This window comes from Scyliorhinus torazame, chromosome 8, assembly GCF_047496885.1.
Source record: "Scyliorhinus torazame isolate Kashiwa2021f chromosome 8, sScyTor2.1, whole genome shotgun sequence".
Taxonomy (NCBI): Eukaryota; Metazoa; Chordata; class Chondrichthyes; order Carcharhiniformes; family Scyliorhinidae; genus Scyliorhinus; species Scyliorhinus torazame.
In genome coordinates, this window is record NC_092714.1 from 191594377 (window position 1) to 191610386 (window position 16010).

Here is a 16010-nt window from a genome sequence, read left to right on the forward strand (position 1 = left end):
AGCATGATCACTAAACTCTCTCGGAGGATGTCAGATATTTCCAACATATTCTTCGAAATGAATGACAGGATGTGATGCTGGCGGATGCACTTGCATCTAATATAATATGGGGACAGAGATAATTGATGGAAATAGCTCAAAAATTCACAAGAGATATTTCAATCATACATGAACTGATGATATCATTAACCAGTCAGCAAAAGGTAAATGATAATGGAGTCGATTTCGTGCAAATCAGGCAGTGCAAAGATAGCAAAACATTTCTTTTCTAGAGAAATGGTTGTTGTAATTCCCTGACCATTACTGCCCAGGCGTAAAATCAGTTTTGTGGATCAATTGTCCTTTCAAAATTGTCTGATTTTCTTGTGTATTTGATTCAAGCTGAAACTGTACCTCAATGTTTGGGTGAAAATTGGTTCCAATGTTAACTTGTTGGATTCAGTTTTTTCAGATTGAGGACTTCAATCCATCGACCAACCTTTTGATTAAGTTGAAGTGATTATCTTGCTTAAATAAACAGTATTACACCTGAATTAAAATAGTATGTGAACGAAGGTTATACAAATAAATTGTTTACTTGCTTATGATAGTTTTGTGAATATTTGAGATAACCAAAGTTGACCTGTTAAACCTGTGGGCGCGACCTAACAGAAACGTTTCTAATTGTGGTAGCAAGAGGGAAGAGTCGGGTGTTTCCTGCCTGCCAACCCAGTGAGGCCATCACGGGTATCTAATGTTAATTAGGGCACTTAATGATGCCCCACGGGCTTCATGCCGGGAAAGATAATTCCGCCAGGTGATTCGCCTTGACCGTGCTCAGCAGCTCCATACTAACGAGGAAGAGCAGCTCTTAAGCTGATCCCACAGAGCAAACCGCAGACAGCATACAGCCATGCCACCAAGCAGACCAGCTCCATGATTCGGAAATGCCGACCTGGTCAGACAGATAGATGCAGAAGAGTCCAGAAGGGATATTCTGGGCGCGATTCACCGGGGGGGGGGGCTCTGATGGGGTCTGGCCCGCGATCGGGGTCCACCGATCGGCGGGCCGACCTCTCTAAAGGAGGACCTCCTTTCCTCTGCCGCCCCGCAAGTTCCATCCGCCATCTTCTTGCAGAGCGGCCTCGGGGGGGATGGCAACCGCTCATGCGCGGGTGACTTTATTTACGCGACGCCGGCCGCGTCATTTACGCGACGCCGCTTTTTACGTGGCGCCAAGGCCCAGTGCGCGTAAAATACGTGACCCCGCTCCTAGCCCCCCAGGGGCGGGAGAATGGGGGCTGGGAGTGGGCTCCGACGCCGGAGTTAAACACTCCGGTTTTCACTCCAGCGTCGGGACTTTGTCTCCATTTGGGAGAATCGCGCCCAAGATTTCCCCCATGGGCTTCAGAGAGTCAACCACAGGTCAGGCACAGCCAGCTGGGAGACAATGGCAGCAGCCGTCAGCGCAGGGAGTGTCAACAAGAGGACTGCCACCCAGTGCAGCAAGAAGATAAACAACCTCCATTGGGTTGCAAAGGTGAGTTGGAATCCACCCTCTGACACCGGTCTCGCCTGCAACCACCGGACGTTCCCCCCTTTCCCTCCCCCACTCCTGACGTCCCTGAACTTGGTACCCCCACCCCAGCACAATATTGCGCCAGTGGCCCAGAATGCACTGGCACTCATCAGCACACCACACCCATGCCAAGCAGTGGTGCCCACACATGTCCCCGACCATGTCCCCTGCAGTGTGCGGCTCACAGTGCATCCTCTGTGTTCCTGCAGACAAAGTTAGCCCACAACAGACAGGAGAAGGCCCAGACGGGCAGCGGGGTGCCGGACATTAGAGTCCTCACCCCTTACGACATTACGGCCCTGGAGGTTGCGGCAGTGCCTGAGGACAGATCGGTCACCGACGTTGAGTTTGGCAGAGCTGCAGAGGTGGGTACCCACCAGTCCCTGCCCAGATGATCTGTCACATGTGAGTTCTACATGCTAGCATGGTGATCCTTCCTCTCACTGACCACACGTCCATTCTCCCGCAGGATCTCAATCCTATGGTGCTGGCCCCTCCGGGTAGGCCCCTTCCCCCGCCCCCCCACTCCGATCCAAGAAAACACCTCAGATGAGATCGATGATACCACCATCGAGGCATCACAGCTGTCATCCCCACCCTCCACCAGTGCAGAGACACTCACCTTGGTGGGCGGAAATAGTGGACAGGCTTCTGGCTGTTACTGATGTCCATCTGATGGAGGCAGGCACATCCAGGGGAGGCAGCAGTCAGAGGTCTGCTGGATGCCAGGACCCAGCTTGGTCCCAGTCAGATGTCAAGCCTCTGGACCAGGCTATCTTGGAGTTGCTACAGCCACTAGGCAGCAGCCGTGAAACTCAGAGGGATGTCAGTGGCACTTAAGGGGAGGCAATGGCATCATGGTATTGCCGCTGGGCTAGTAATCCAAAGACCCAGGGTAATGCTCTGGGGACCCAGGTTCAAATCCTGCCATGGCAGATGGTGAAATTTGAATTCAATAAAAATTTGGAATCAAAAGTCCAATGATGACAATGAAACCGTTGTCGATTGTTGCAAAAACCCATCTGGTTCATTAATGACCTTTAGGAAGGAAATATGGCGTCCTTACCTGGTCTGGCCTACATGTGACTCCACAGCAATGTGGTTGACTCTTAAATACCCTCAGGGATGGGCAATTAATGCTGGTCCAGCCAGCGATGTCCACATCCCATGAATGAATTTTTTAAAAATTCCAGCGCATTCATAGCTGATTGGGAGAGGGGGAGAGATGACGAACAAAGTCACTTCCTAAGAGAAGCGGGCGAGGATGAGGGGCTCCCTCACCGCTGCCTGCCCTCCATCCTTCTGCTCGGTCCAAGATCGCAAGAAACTGCAGTGTGGTGAACTCAGCTCAACGCATCACACAAGCTTGCCAACCCCACATTGATTCTGTGTACACCTCCCGCTGCCTCAGGAAGGCAGACCGCATTATCAGAGACCCCTCCCACCCAGGCATTGCCTTCTTCCAGACCCTTCCATCAGGCAGAAGGTACAGAAGTCTGAAGACTCGCACATCCAGACATAGGAACAGCTTCTTCCCCACAGCTACAAGACTCCTCAACGATTCCCTCTCGGACTGATCTGTTCCCTGTAAGAATACTATTCACGATGCCCTATGCTGCTCTTGCTCATGTATTTGCTTTGTTTGGCCCCTTGTTCCGACTGCAACCAATCACTGTTTGTCAAAGAACCATTTATCCATGTTCTCTGTTGATTATTCTTTTGTCTACTATGTACGTACTGTGTACGTTCCCTCGGCCGCAGAAAAATACTTTTCACTGTACTCCAGTACATGTGACAATAAATCAAATCAAATCAAATCGGATGGCCCGGTGGGACGCCTTGGGCTTAAAATCCAGCCCCTCCTAGTTCCTCCTTGTACCCTTCCTCCAACCTAGCTGCATATTCCTCCTCCACCACCTCCAGCACATCACCCCGCTGATGTGCCAGCTTTTGAAGCGCACAGCAAACCACCACAAAGCGAGCGATCCTCCGGGGGGTATACTACAGTGCATCACCAGAGCGGTCGAAGCATTGGAACCTCCTTTTAAGCAATCCGACGCACTGCTCAATGACAGCCACAGGGACCTCGTTATGTCAGGTCTCCACATCTGTCTCCAGCCTCCGATGATGTCATTAACCTGGAATTAAACGGGTACACGTTATCTCCCAAGGTCCAAACGGTCATCATGGGCTGTCCCTCGAAGACACTGGTGATTTCTTTTTTAAAAAAATATTTTTATTCTCCTTTTTCACATTTTCTCCCAAATTTACACCCACCAACATAAACAATAATCAGCAACAAATATGTCAATCCCCATAACAATCACAACGATACCATCCTCCCACCAAACCCCAAACATTAGCACGCATGTTTACATAAACAAATGACAAAAAAGAATCAGGAATCATCCATAGTCACCCTTAATACACACAGCCCCCTCCCCCCAACCCTCCCACCCATTCCCCACAACTAATGTTTGATGTTGTCCAGTTCTTGAAAGTGCATAATGAATAATGCCCATGAATTGTAGAAGCCCTCCGTCCTTCCCCTCAGTTCAAACTTAACCTTCTCAAGAGTCAAGAATTCCAACAGGTCCTTCCTCCACGCCAGGGCACAGGGTGGAGAGGCTGCTCTCCATCGCAACAGGATCCACCTTCGGGCGATCAACGAAGCGAAGGCTACGATATCTGCCTCCGCCCCCGCTTCCAACCCTGGCTGGTCCAACACCCCGAGTATGGCCTCCCGGGGACCCGGGTCCAGTTTCACGTGCACCACCTTGGAAATTACCATAAAGACCTATTTCCAGTAATCCTCTAGCTTTGGACAGGACCAAAATATATGAACGTGATTATGAACAAAGAATCGGCTCATCCTCACCCTCGTGAGGTGTGCTCTGTATACCTCCTTCAGCTGTATCAGCTCCAACCTCGCACACGAGGTGGAGGCATTTACTCGCCGGAGCACCTCACACCAGAACCCCTCCTCTATAAACTCTCCCAACTCTTCCTCCCACTTTGCTTTGATCCCTTCCAGTGGTGACACTGGGGATTTCTGACTGTCCCAGGATGTCGCTATCGTGCACGCTCCCAGGGAGCATGACCTTCAGGTGGTGGTTGTACACATGTTGGACATTTTGGGAGTGGAACCCCTTCCTGTTAATGAAGGGCACTCCCGGACCACCCAGTACGTGCCAAGGCTATATGCGTGCCATCTATTGCCACATGGACCGAGGGCCTCCGAGCGATGGTGGAGAATTCAACTACCCAGACATCTTGATGGGTCCAGGTCAAAGATTATATCGTCAATTGCCCAGGCAAACAGGGCATCAGTGACTTCACGGATGCACTTGTGGGCCGTTGGTTGGGAAATTGCACACAAGTCCCCGCTCAGGCCCTGGAATGATCCTGAGGTGTAATGCTTCAGGGCTGCGGTGATCTTGATGGCCAGCAGGAGTGGGTATCCTCCTCCTCCACACAGGTGCCGCACCTTCTCCTTGTTGAGGCAGAAATACCTGTGACACACACTGTCCGACACCTCTTTGAAAAATCAATGATGCCTGTCCACCTTCGGTTGTTGCCGGCCTTCCCCTATGGGTCTCTCCCTGGCCTGATAGGCGCTGGATCCTCAGGGTGTGGGGCAGGCCCCTGCACATGGGCCACTGCCCCGAGCTTCTGTCGATGCTGCTGTCGCTGCCTTCTCCGCGAAAGGCTGCCAGGTTTTCCAGAAACACCACAAGGGCAGCTTATGCGCGGCCCACTACGTCATCCATAATGTGATATCCGTAAGGAATTGAAGAGTATATGAGTCAGACAATCAGCTATGGCTTCCATCCCGGGGCCATGGGTCCCCCATGCCATCCCACCCACACTTCCACTGCCAGCCCTCAGGGTGCCATCCAACACGCCCTTCAGACGCACCCCTGGTTGCAGCAGTGGTCCCAGGGCATCAGACCTCAGATCCTGTACCCAGACACCCTTTGGTAACATTAGCTGGACTGGGTGTTGGCGCCTTCCCTAGTCCACACACCCATCCTCTTGTCATGGGGATGTTCCCAGTGCGGCAGCCCAACTCTTGGGTGTTTTAATGTTGGTTGCTGCCTCTGTGGTGATGAAGCCACCAATTTTCAGGCAAAATGTTCAGGCCCCGCAGTCTGATTGGGGTGCTAGGCAGTAACACTCACTTACGAAATGACACGCCTACCCATGGGAATCCACTTGGGAGCTGTGAAGTGCTCGCATTACTACAATTGCCAATTCCATATTAGCGCTGGCCTTTAGCTGTGTGGCCAAAGGCCACCATGGTCAGCGGAGGTTAAAGTGACCTTAACCATATTACCATGAACGGGGCTCTGTTCTGGGTGTGTTTAGTAGGATGGACAGGCAGCAGCCGGAGCTGCCCCGTTATGGGTATACATGATCCGGTGGGGTGGCATGCTGGACCCGCGGGCGCTGGATCACTCGTTCCCAACCCCAGCCCAGGGGCGCCCCTCCACCAATGGTGGCCCAGTACCCTGACCGGGTCCCCCTGCCCCCCCCCCCCCACCCCCCCCACCCCGTGTGGCTCCCTCCCCCCCCCCGAGCATTGGGCAGCAGCCCCAGTACCTCCGGCCTGGTTTCCCGAATCAGAAGATGGCTACTCACCTCCTCCGATCCCCACAACAGACATTACGCAAGCTTCACATTTTTAAATAGGTGTACAAATACGGCGCCCGGGTGACCGCTCACTTGGGAGATGGTTAGATCATTAGATAGGGGGTCCTTCCCGTTGATGGGATGTACATTGGCCTTAATCCACAGCGGCGGGATCCCAATCTCACCAACGGGAGCGGGCCAGTTCAATCGGACTCCCATCGACGATTGTGGTGGTTCTTGATTTTGGCCTCTCCCACGGTCTAACCAGGTCACGCAGATTTGTGCCCGACGCGACGCGGCCGTTAGATCGCACCGTATATCTTCTCCAGCTTTTATGTTCGCATGTTCAGATTTTTCGCATTGAACCTGTTTTATGTGTGTTTGCATTTAGTTAGGATTTTCGATCAGTGTTTTTCAAACTCTTTCCCAGGACCCATTATTGCCCACCAGCTGACCTTTGCGACATAGGCCATGTTCGCTTATGTTTAATGCGAAAGCGGAGCCTGTTTGGTCCTCACGATCTCACTCCAATCAGGTTCACGGCAGGGGAGGACGATGCGCATTTCAGATGCAGATTTCAGCCAGTTCCTATGCTCTGTCTTCAACTTTGTGCGAATGGAAGATTCAACCTCGCACATGTAGGTTGTTGTGAAGGGCAATAGCAACAAAATTCTTATCTCAGCACTGGATACCTCTGGAAGATGCTGCTCCTGAATACTGACAGCCTCATGGCTTTTATCGTGTTTTAAATGTGCTGTCACCGGCAAGGACAGCAGCATAATCTTTTCATTTGGAGTCAGTTGTAAGTTAATGCCCTAGACTCTCCTGAGCAAATCTCTCCAAATTCAGTTGTGAGATCCTATTCAGTAGGGACACTGTCTATTTGTGTCTCTGGTTGTTTTTTACTTGTAAGGAAAACAATAATCTTCACAGTCCTCTTGCCTTGCTTGCCAACAGCGAGAAAATGGAAGAAGCTCTCCGTGATTTGGCGGCAAAAGCATGTACATAAAGGGCGCCTGATGTCAAGTGTACGTGCAGGATGTGTCACCTGCTCACTGCTGCCGCTTATGGTCAGAAGACCGCCACAGCATAATTTGTTCTGCAGCGACTGCCATTCTCAATAAAAATGCCGGTAGCGGCTGGTGGGTGCTTCTCCTGTGATTGGGACCACTGCGGGAACGAATGCCACGACCCTCCCAACATTCGCCTGCGACCCACCTCCGGGTCATGACCCGCACTTTGAAAAAACGTTTTAGATGATTAACTCACCAGCTGGGGGAGGGGAGGAGAGGAATTTGAAGCACCAGTCACAGAAGTAAAACTAACTTCCTGCATTTGGACAAGCATCGATCGCAGATCACATTTTCTAAATGTAAATTGAATTGTGATTCTGTGTAGGGATAATTACATTAATAAAGCATCTCAACTGCAATTTTACCAGCCTGAAATATTACCAAACATTTTCTGATTGTAAACTTGAGGCTTTGTGTCAAACTCCATTCTCTGGCTGTGATTTTATCTTTATTTTTATTTTAAGGAAGTGATTGATTGCATCAGTAAGCATAGGTTGACGATGAAACATGTTCTGCAAGATGCCCGATTAGTTACTTTACAGTTGGAAGGTGGAGCAATTCTTGCCAGACTCAAGAAAGAAGAATCTAGATTCAGCTACTCAGGGGATTACAGGTTGGAACCCAAATGTGTTTAATTCTAACTTTGTACGGGAGTTTATTGATTTTAATTTTTGCCAAGGGCATCTATTGTATTGGCATCAATGTAATTATCAACTGTATAATCGTTTGAAACCACGAACAAACAATGAATAATGCATAGAATATTCAGGTTGAGTACAACACCCCCATTGCCTCTGAAATCCTCATTCACATTTCCATCACTTCTGATAAAAGCAAATTACTGCAGATGCTGGAATCTGAAACAAAAACAGAAAATGCTGGACAATCTCAGCAGGTCTGACAGCATCTGTGGAGAGAGAAGGGAGCTAACGTTTTGAGTCTGGATGAATCTTTGTCAAAAGCTCTGGCTCTTAGCTTTTGACAAAGAGTCACCCAGACTCAAAACATCAATAATAATAATCACTTATTGTCACAAGTAGGCTTGAATGAAGTTACTGTGAAAAGCCCCTAGCCGTTAGCCCGCTTTCCTCTCCACAGATGCTGTCAGACTTGCTGAGATTGTCTGGTATTTTCTGTTTTTATGCCATCACTTCTGAATTTAACTTAACATATACTCCTCGCCAAGTTTTGAAGTTTTACCCCCCCAAAGTTGCAACCCGTGCACAACTGTATGAGCCACCTTCTACTCCATACCTGTTCACCTATCACCTCTGATCTGGGTGGACTCTACCAATCTTCAAATAATTGATCTGAAAATCTGACTTCTTGTTTATAAATTCCTCCACCGCCTCGCCCACCCTCCTGCAGCCTGAATGCCTCAGCTCACTCCCCCACTTTTCTCATTCTGATCTACGGAGCATCCAAACCATTGGCAGTGACGAGGCCTACTGGCAACATGTTTCCACACTTTGGAATTCCTTTCCTGAGCTCATCCACCTCACTCACTCTTTCGATTTTTAAAAACATCCTCAAAATCCAAACCTTCAGGCACATCTTCAGTCACTTTCGCTAATTTTAGGTCTACATTATAAAATCTTTTTGATGACTTGCAATAGGATATTTTTCCGGGTTCAAGGCTTTATATAAGTACACCAAGGATAGTTTCATTCTGTGGGAGTTTATTCCATCTGTGATTTACCCTTCCTTATTCACTTGCTTTTGCCTTTTAACTTGATCCTTTTTGCCCCTATTATGTCTCCGATCTCTCTTAAGCGCTCACCTGTTCCCACTTTGTTCTTTCTGATTGAATCTTCCACTGTGTTGCTATCTATCTGTCTCTTCCTCAGGTGTCCAATTGCACTCATGGTGGGATGTTCAGTCATGCTATCAGTGAAAATGATTGATAATAGACTGTTGGGTTACTCCACTGATGCTGTGCTCTGCAAACAGTGTAGAGAATAAACTAATTGTTAGCATGTGGGAACTCCAAATCCCAGTGCTTCCTCTGAGCCTTTCCTGACTATGTCTGCGAGTCCAGGATCAGGAATAAGCAAAAGGCAGATCACTCTGGATATAGACTCAGAGGAAGATCGGGAAATAAATTTGGAGAAGGGCATTAGCCATTATCTTCTCCCCATTTTCCTTCTTATATTTCATAATACCGTCCAAACCTCAGAGAAACTGTGACTTCAAAAAGGGTAAGAACACTAGAATTTTAGTGTTGAAATGTTTAAATGAGAATAATTCCATATGTAATTTCCCCCCAAACACCAACAACTCAGAAGGACTGTTGATGGTATGGGAATTATCCATAGGATCTCTACAGGGCAGAAGGAGGCCATTCGGCCCATTGGGTCTGCACCGACTCTTCGAAAGAGCACTGTACCTGGAGCCCACCTTCCCCCCCTATCCCCGTAACCCCGCACATTAATCATGGCCAATTCACCTAGCCTGCTAATCTTTGGACTGTTGAAGGAAACCGGAGCACCCGGAGGAAACCCACACAGACATGGAGAGAATTTGCAAACTCCACACGGATATTTGCCCAAGGTTGGAATCGAACCTGGGTCCCTGGCGCTGTGAGGCATCAATGCTAACCACTGTGTCACCGTGTCGCCCATCCTTTATTGATGACGAGTTAATAATGTGGGTGTGACAGAGGATTTAGCATGAAAAAGATGGTTTGCAATAAAACCGAATCAAAATAGGTGATCATCTGCCTGATCTATCTGCTATTCTCTTCTTTCAGATGTACACTAATTTATTTCCTTCCTGTAGCTGAGAGTGTTGGCCAATAGACTACCCAGGCCACACCAGTGACAATCCACAGCTTTGCTTGTAGGAATGGAGGCCAATTTTTATGACCTTTGCCCTGGGGTGTACCCATCTACTGTGCGCAGATTTAAATCATTGCACCTGTCACAGGTCATATATCTACCCTGTCTAATCTGGTCATGTATGGTGTTTGAACAGTCACTTCTCAATAATCTGCTTTAAACCATTGGTGATTCCTCGTCTCTATTATAGGTATCTGTCACCCTTGATTACATCATTCATCTCAGCCACCCCCCCCCATCCCCCACTCCACATCCCATCAAAGCTTCCGAACTCCCCACCAAAGTCCTTGGGACTGGAACCTCCACACAAATCCCTTCCCCCGTCTCCCCATCTCACCCAGTATTCCGGGGTTGGAATCCTCGCTGTGCTGGGATTAATCCCTCTCTCACTGGAACAAAAACTTAAAATTTGAGCTCTGGCCTTCTCCACGGTGTTCTCCGACCAACTGGAAGCCAAGCCTGCCAATCAGGCCGGTGCTTGGGCATGGCACTCAGCATTGACATCACACACATGCGGTACTGCACTGAGCGTGGGTGGGAATCCTGAATCCCAGGTTCCCTGCATTCTGTCAGGTCACCCCAACCTCAATTTCTAAAAGGGGTAAGTTAAAGTTCCCCTCCCCGCCTCCTCAAACCCTCCCAAAGATCCCCAAAGTTCTACTAAGCAGGAATGCTTTTTTCCACCACATCACCCGCCAGCAAGTGAAATTTGGAATAACTTGGTATTTGGATACAGGGACATCTTTTCATCTTCACTAAGTTCATGTTGGTTGTTTTCCTACTAATCTCTTCCCATAATAGTACTGTAAGTGCATATGACTTAAAGCTTCTCACTTGCATGATATATAACCATTCCTTCTTTTTGTTTTCAGGGACACCATTGGTTCGGTAACGCCTCTCTACAATACGGTGGAGGAGAACGTCCATACTCTAGTAACAAAGTCCAATCACTGCCTGCAGCACCTGGAGTTCTTGCAGGATTTGAGGAGACTGGAGGAGAAATTCAAACAGGTTTGGGATTATCTTCGTCGAGGTACAGTGTTCAGCAAGATTATAAAACTACTTGAGCACCAGTATTCTTTTATCTGACTGCGGTTTTATTTACCAAGCATAGCTTTGTCTGCATATGTGCCAGTGTAACAACCAGTAGAACAGTGAGTGTAGTGGCTAGTGTGATAGTAATGTGTATTGGTGGTGTATGTATTTCTTATCAATGACTACACATTGTTGTAAAGGACGAGATCTACCAGCCGCGTTATGCCCGAAAGGCAGCACGGTGCAATGCAACCGGGAGATGCCGAGAGACACCTCTTCCGGGATATATCCGCTTGACACACCTCGCAAGACTTAATGCGACCTTGCGAGATGTTGCGATGTGAATCCTGCCCATTGAGGGCAGGAAATCATTTTAACAAATCTGCATATGAGAGTGAGACAGCTAGTCCCATTCTGATATACACTCCCACGATCTACCCATGGAGTGGGATCTAAGATCCTTGGATATCTCGAGCAAGTGCTGGTCTCCAGAAATGGGGACAGACGAGACGGCACTCGTGGGAGTCTCCCAGGGGATTGGAGGCCCCCAGGTGCTTGCCCTATGGGCAGTGTGGCACCCTGTCACTGCTGGTGCCATCGTGGCACCTTGGCACTGGCATCCTGGGACTGTTACCTGGGTGCCAGCCTGGCAATGCCAACATGCCCAGGTGGAACTTCAATCTGGCAGAAGCACTGCTAGCTTGCTAGGCTGGCAGTGTCAAAGTGCCCAGGTGGCACCAGAAGAATGGCTGTTCAGTAGCGTGGTATTTCTTGGTGCTCTCGGTGTCGAGAAGCACCCGGCTAATCGCCTGGGTTACAGTATTCTGTTCCCATTTGGGTAGATCGCGCCCCATTTTGACCTCAGATAAAATATGTCATAGAACATAGAACACACAGTGCAGAAGGAGGCCATTTGGCCATCGGGTCTGCACCGACCCACTTAAGCCCTCACTTCCACCCTATCCCCATAATCCAATAAACCCTCCTAACCTTTTTTGGTCACTAAGGACAATTTATCATGGCCAATCCACCTAACCTGCATGTCTTTGGACTGTAAGTCCAAATGTCTTGCTGTAAGTTTACCCAGAGGTTTAATTTTGAACCTAATATTCCTGTATTAATTCCAAATTATTTGACCCATACTCCTTCAGGCATCAGCCACCCACAAATGGGGTATTTTCTTTCCTGAATTGTTACAAATGCAAAAGTAAAATTTCATAGAGATGACTGATTTAATGGATGAAGGGAATACAATAGATGTGGGTCTGAATGTTCCAGTCCTTCCCGCCGGTGTGATCTTGCCATCCCGTCAATGGCGACCCCATGCGGCGGTGTCCCCGGCCAGCAAACAATGCAAAGCGACATTGACATCAGTGGGACCGGAAGATCCCACCGCCAGCCAATCATGATCCACCTCTGCTGCTGCAAAACACACCGAGGGTGGGGTGTAAAACCCCCACAATCTGGGGACTGACACAATCTTGACATAAGACAGTTAAATTGCCCAGGGAGAATATTTTCCTTATTACCTTTTTGTTCTTTCTGCAGCAAAACAATTGGCTTCTTTGTGAAGGTGAATCGTATTTGCAGGATTTAGTTATGAATGGAGATTCACTCGATACCATGCAACAAACACAGCATAATTTCTCTGGATTCTTTATCTTGGCCACAGTAAGTCATATTTAGCATTGCATTAATTGACTGTGCGACTTTTAAATATTGAGTTCTTATTCATCAAGGTGTAAAGATGCAAAACACTGGCCTTTAAATGGGTTGATACCTGGTTAAAAAAGAAACAGTAGTATTAGAACAATCAGATAATGTGTTGTTATAGAAGCAGCACCAATCAGAAAATATACCCCTGTGCGTGTTCACTGAATAGCTTCTTATAATTGTGCATTTTTAGTTGTTAATCTAAAGGGTTAATTCTTTATCATGAAAGGTTTTCATGGGGTTACTCCAGGTGTGGACAAGTTCGATTCCATTTGTTGTTTAAAGTGGAAGCAGCCGCTGTCAGTTTTTGTGCACAGTACACGAACAGAACTCATATTAAACAATAAGTGTTCCTTGAGTAACCACACTGCCAAGAAGCAATGTAAACAATTGGATAGGAGATGGGAACTAGCCAATTAAATGGTCTCTGCTGCCGACAGGATCCAAGGTGGCTAGTGAAGCTGAAACCAAGACATAGAGGTTTACTTCAAGAGTCTTTATTGCCTTGTTCTGTCTCACCACGTTCCTCCCATTACACCCAGTGTCCCAGGTATCCCATACCTATATGCACACACCATTCAATACGTCTCCAACATTATGACTGATTTCAGGTTCTTGAACCTTTCAGGCCCTGAGTTACAAGTCGCTTGTCAGTGAGTGGGTGACTAATAGCTAGTGTTGAGAATAGGGAGGAAAATTTAACAATGGCACTAAATGAATAGAGGTAATGGAGGGTGATATGTTGGCACAGCAGTCAGCACAGGGTCAGGGACTGGGTTCAATTCCAGCCTGAGGTGACTGTGTAGATTTTGCACATTCTCCCTGTGTCTGTGTGGGTTTCCTCCCACAGTCCAAAAATGTGCAGGTTAGGTAAATTGGCCATGCTAAATTGTCCCTTAGTGCCCAGTGATGCAGGTTGCGTGCGGTTGCAGGGATAGGGGGAGTGAGCCAAGGTAGGGTATTCTTTTCAGAGGGTTGGTTCAGACTCGATGGGCTCAATGGCCTCTTTCTGCACTGTAAGGATTCTATGATTCTAACAGGACAAAAAGATGTTTAGTAAAACTAACATTTTGTTCTAAACTCTGGAATTCTGGCCTTATATTTCTCTGCCTCTCTATCCCTAGCTGCTCCTTTAAGGACACTCTTTAAATATAATTCTGCTTCTCCTGTTTCTAATAGTTCCTCATGCGGCTCGGTGTGAAACCTTGTTTTATGGCACTCCTGTGAAGTGTTTTGGGTCATTGACAAGTGCTATATAAATGCAGTTATTCTTCTTGAGTCCTACAATTGGTAATCTTTCATTCCTCAATTTCCCCGCAAATATTCATTACAGCAAGAATACAAAAAGGGCTTGGAGCTGTTAAAAGAGGCAGAACAACTGGACGGTTTTTCATATCCTGAGTTTTCAGTTTTCAGAGATATGGTGGAAACTTTCAAACTGCGACTGAGCAATTTTCACATTCGAGCTAAGAGACGTCAAGTGGAACTGGAGGCTCTAGTTAACTTATACACCTACTGTGACAAGGTTTGTATCAAGGTCACCGAAACTAACTGTAAAATAAATGGATTATTCACGGGATTTCTTCATGTGATGTTGCAAAAAGCATTAGGTAAACAAGGTTCAGTGATATCGCACAATTGCCATTCCACATTTTTCTCCTATCAGGATTGATTGGCACTTCAGAAAAAAGACTTTCAAGTAGTTACACTGAGGTCTAACCAACACTTGGAATTGAAGAGTGCTGAGCAGTTGAGGAATTTGTGGGGCTGATCCTCATTCACATGTTCTAAAGAGGTTAAAAGTGATGCTCATCCCACCAAGGTAGTGGAGGACGATACCACTCAATGTTCCAACGCAAGATGATAGAAATAATTATGTAGAATTTCAGAAGTAGCACTGGTAAATTGTTCTTGGCGAGTGGCAGTACAGACTCGATCAGCTAAATGGATTCCTTCTATGCTCGCCTCTATGAATTCTATCACCGTCCTCCTCACAGTTCATTATGCTTCATGGCACAAAGCTGGGTGGGAGGGTGAGCTGAGAGGAGGATGCAGAGATCCTTCTGTGTCATTTGGACACACTGAGTGAGTGGACAAATGAATGGCAGATGCAGTACAATTTGGACAAATGTGAAGTTATCCCCCTTTGGTGGTAAAATGGGAAGGTAAATTATTATTTGTAAGACTATCAATTAGGAGAGGGGAATGCGCAACAAGACCTGGCTGTCCTCACACACCAGTCACTGAAGTTAAGCATGCCGGTACAGCAGGCAGTAAAGAAGGCAAATGGTATGTTCCATAGAATCCCTACAGTGCGGAAGGAGGACATTCGCCTCATCGAGTCTGCACCGACCCTCTTAAAGAGTGCCCCACCTAGGCCCAGGACTGACGTAAGAGGAGAGATTAAGTCGGTTAGGATTATATTCACTGGAGTTCAGAAGAATGCGAGGGGGATCACGTAGAAACCTATAAATGTCTAACAGGGCTAAACTGGGTAGATGCAAGTAGGATGTTCCCGATGGTGGAGGTGTCCAGGACCAGGGGTCACAGTCTAAGGATACGGGGTAGATCATTTAAAAAAGAGATGAGGAGAAATTTCTTCACACAGGGAGTGGTCAGCCTGTGAAATTCGCTACCACAGGATGTAGTTGAGCCTAAAAAATGTATGTTTTCAAGAAGCAGTTCAATATAGAACTTGGGGTGAAGGGGATCAAAGGATATGGGGGGAAGGTGGGATCAGGCTATGAGTTGGATGATCTGCGATGATCATAATGAATGGTGGAGCAGGATCGAAGTGCCAAATGGCCTCTTGTTTTCTACGGTTCTATCTGCAGTGTTTGGCACAATACCCTGTGCACCCAAGTGAAAATCATTAATATCTGTCAAGAAAAGCAGATGCTCTAGTGCCAAACTCCGAGCACTCCGGGCTGTATTCATTCTTCCAGTCCAGTTGAACCCCCCCCCCCCATGAAGTTAATTGGTGTAGATCTACTTGTTTTGCAGTCTGTACGCTGTCTTTCACACATAATGTGGTGGGTAAGGGAAGAGACAACCCCAGCTTGCGTTTTAGAACCAAGCTTCCTCTGATTGCAGATTGCAAATATACACGCAAATAGCCAGTAGAAGCCCAAGGAAAACAGTTAAGGATAGAGGCACTGCATG

General features: G+C 47.5%; 1 protein-coding gene across 3 annotated transcripts in view; it reads left to right on the forward strand.

The window, feature by feature from the left end:
* Nucleotides 1-16010, forward strand: part of LOC140428312 (pleckstrin homology domain-containing family G member 4B-like) — a 263637-nt gene that overhangs the window by 196803 nt on the left and 50824 nt on the right. For all 3 annotated transcript variants that reach the window (XM_072514651.1, XM_072514650.1, XM_072514649.1), the window contains exons 10-13: nt 7728-7876; nt 10973-11111; nt 12684-12806; nt 14182-14373. In XM_072514651.1, the coding sequence (XP_072370752.1) occupies nt 7728-7876; nt 10973-11111; nt 12684-12806; nt 14182-14373 (603 nt within the window). The remainder of the gene's footprint in view (nt 1-7727; nt 7877-10972; nt 11112-12683; nt 12807-14181; nt 14374-16010) is intronic.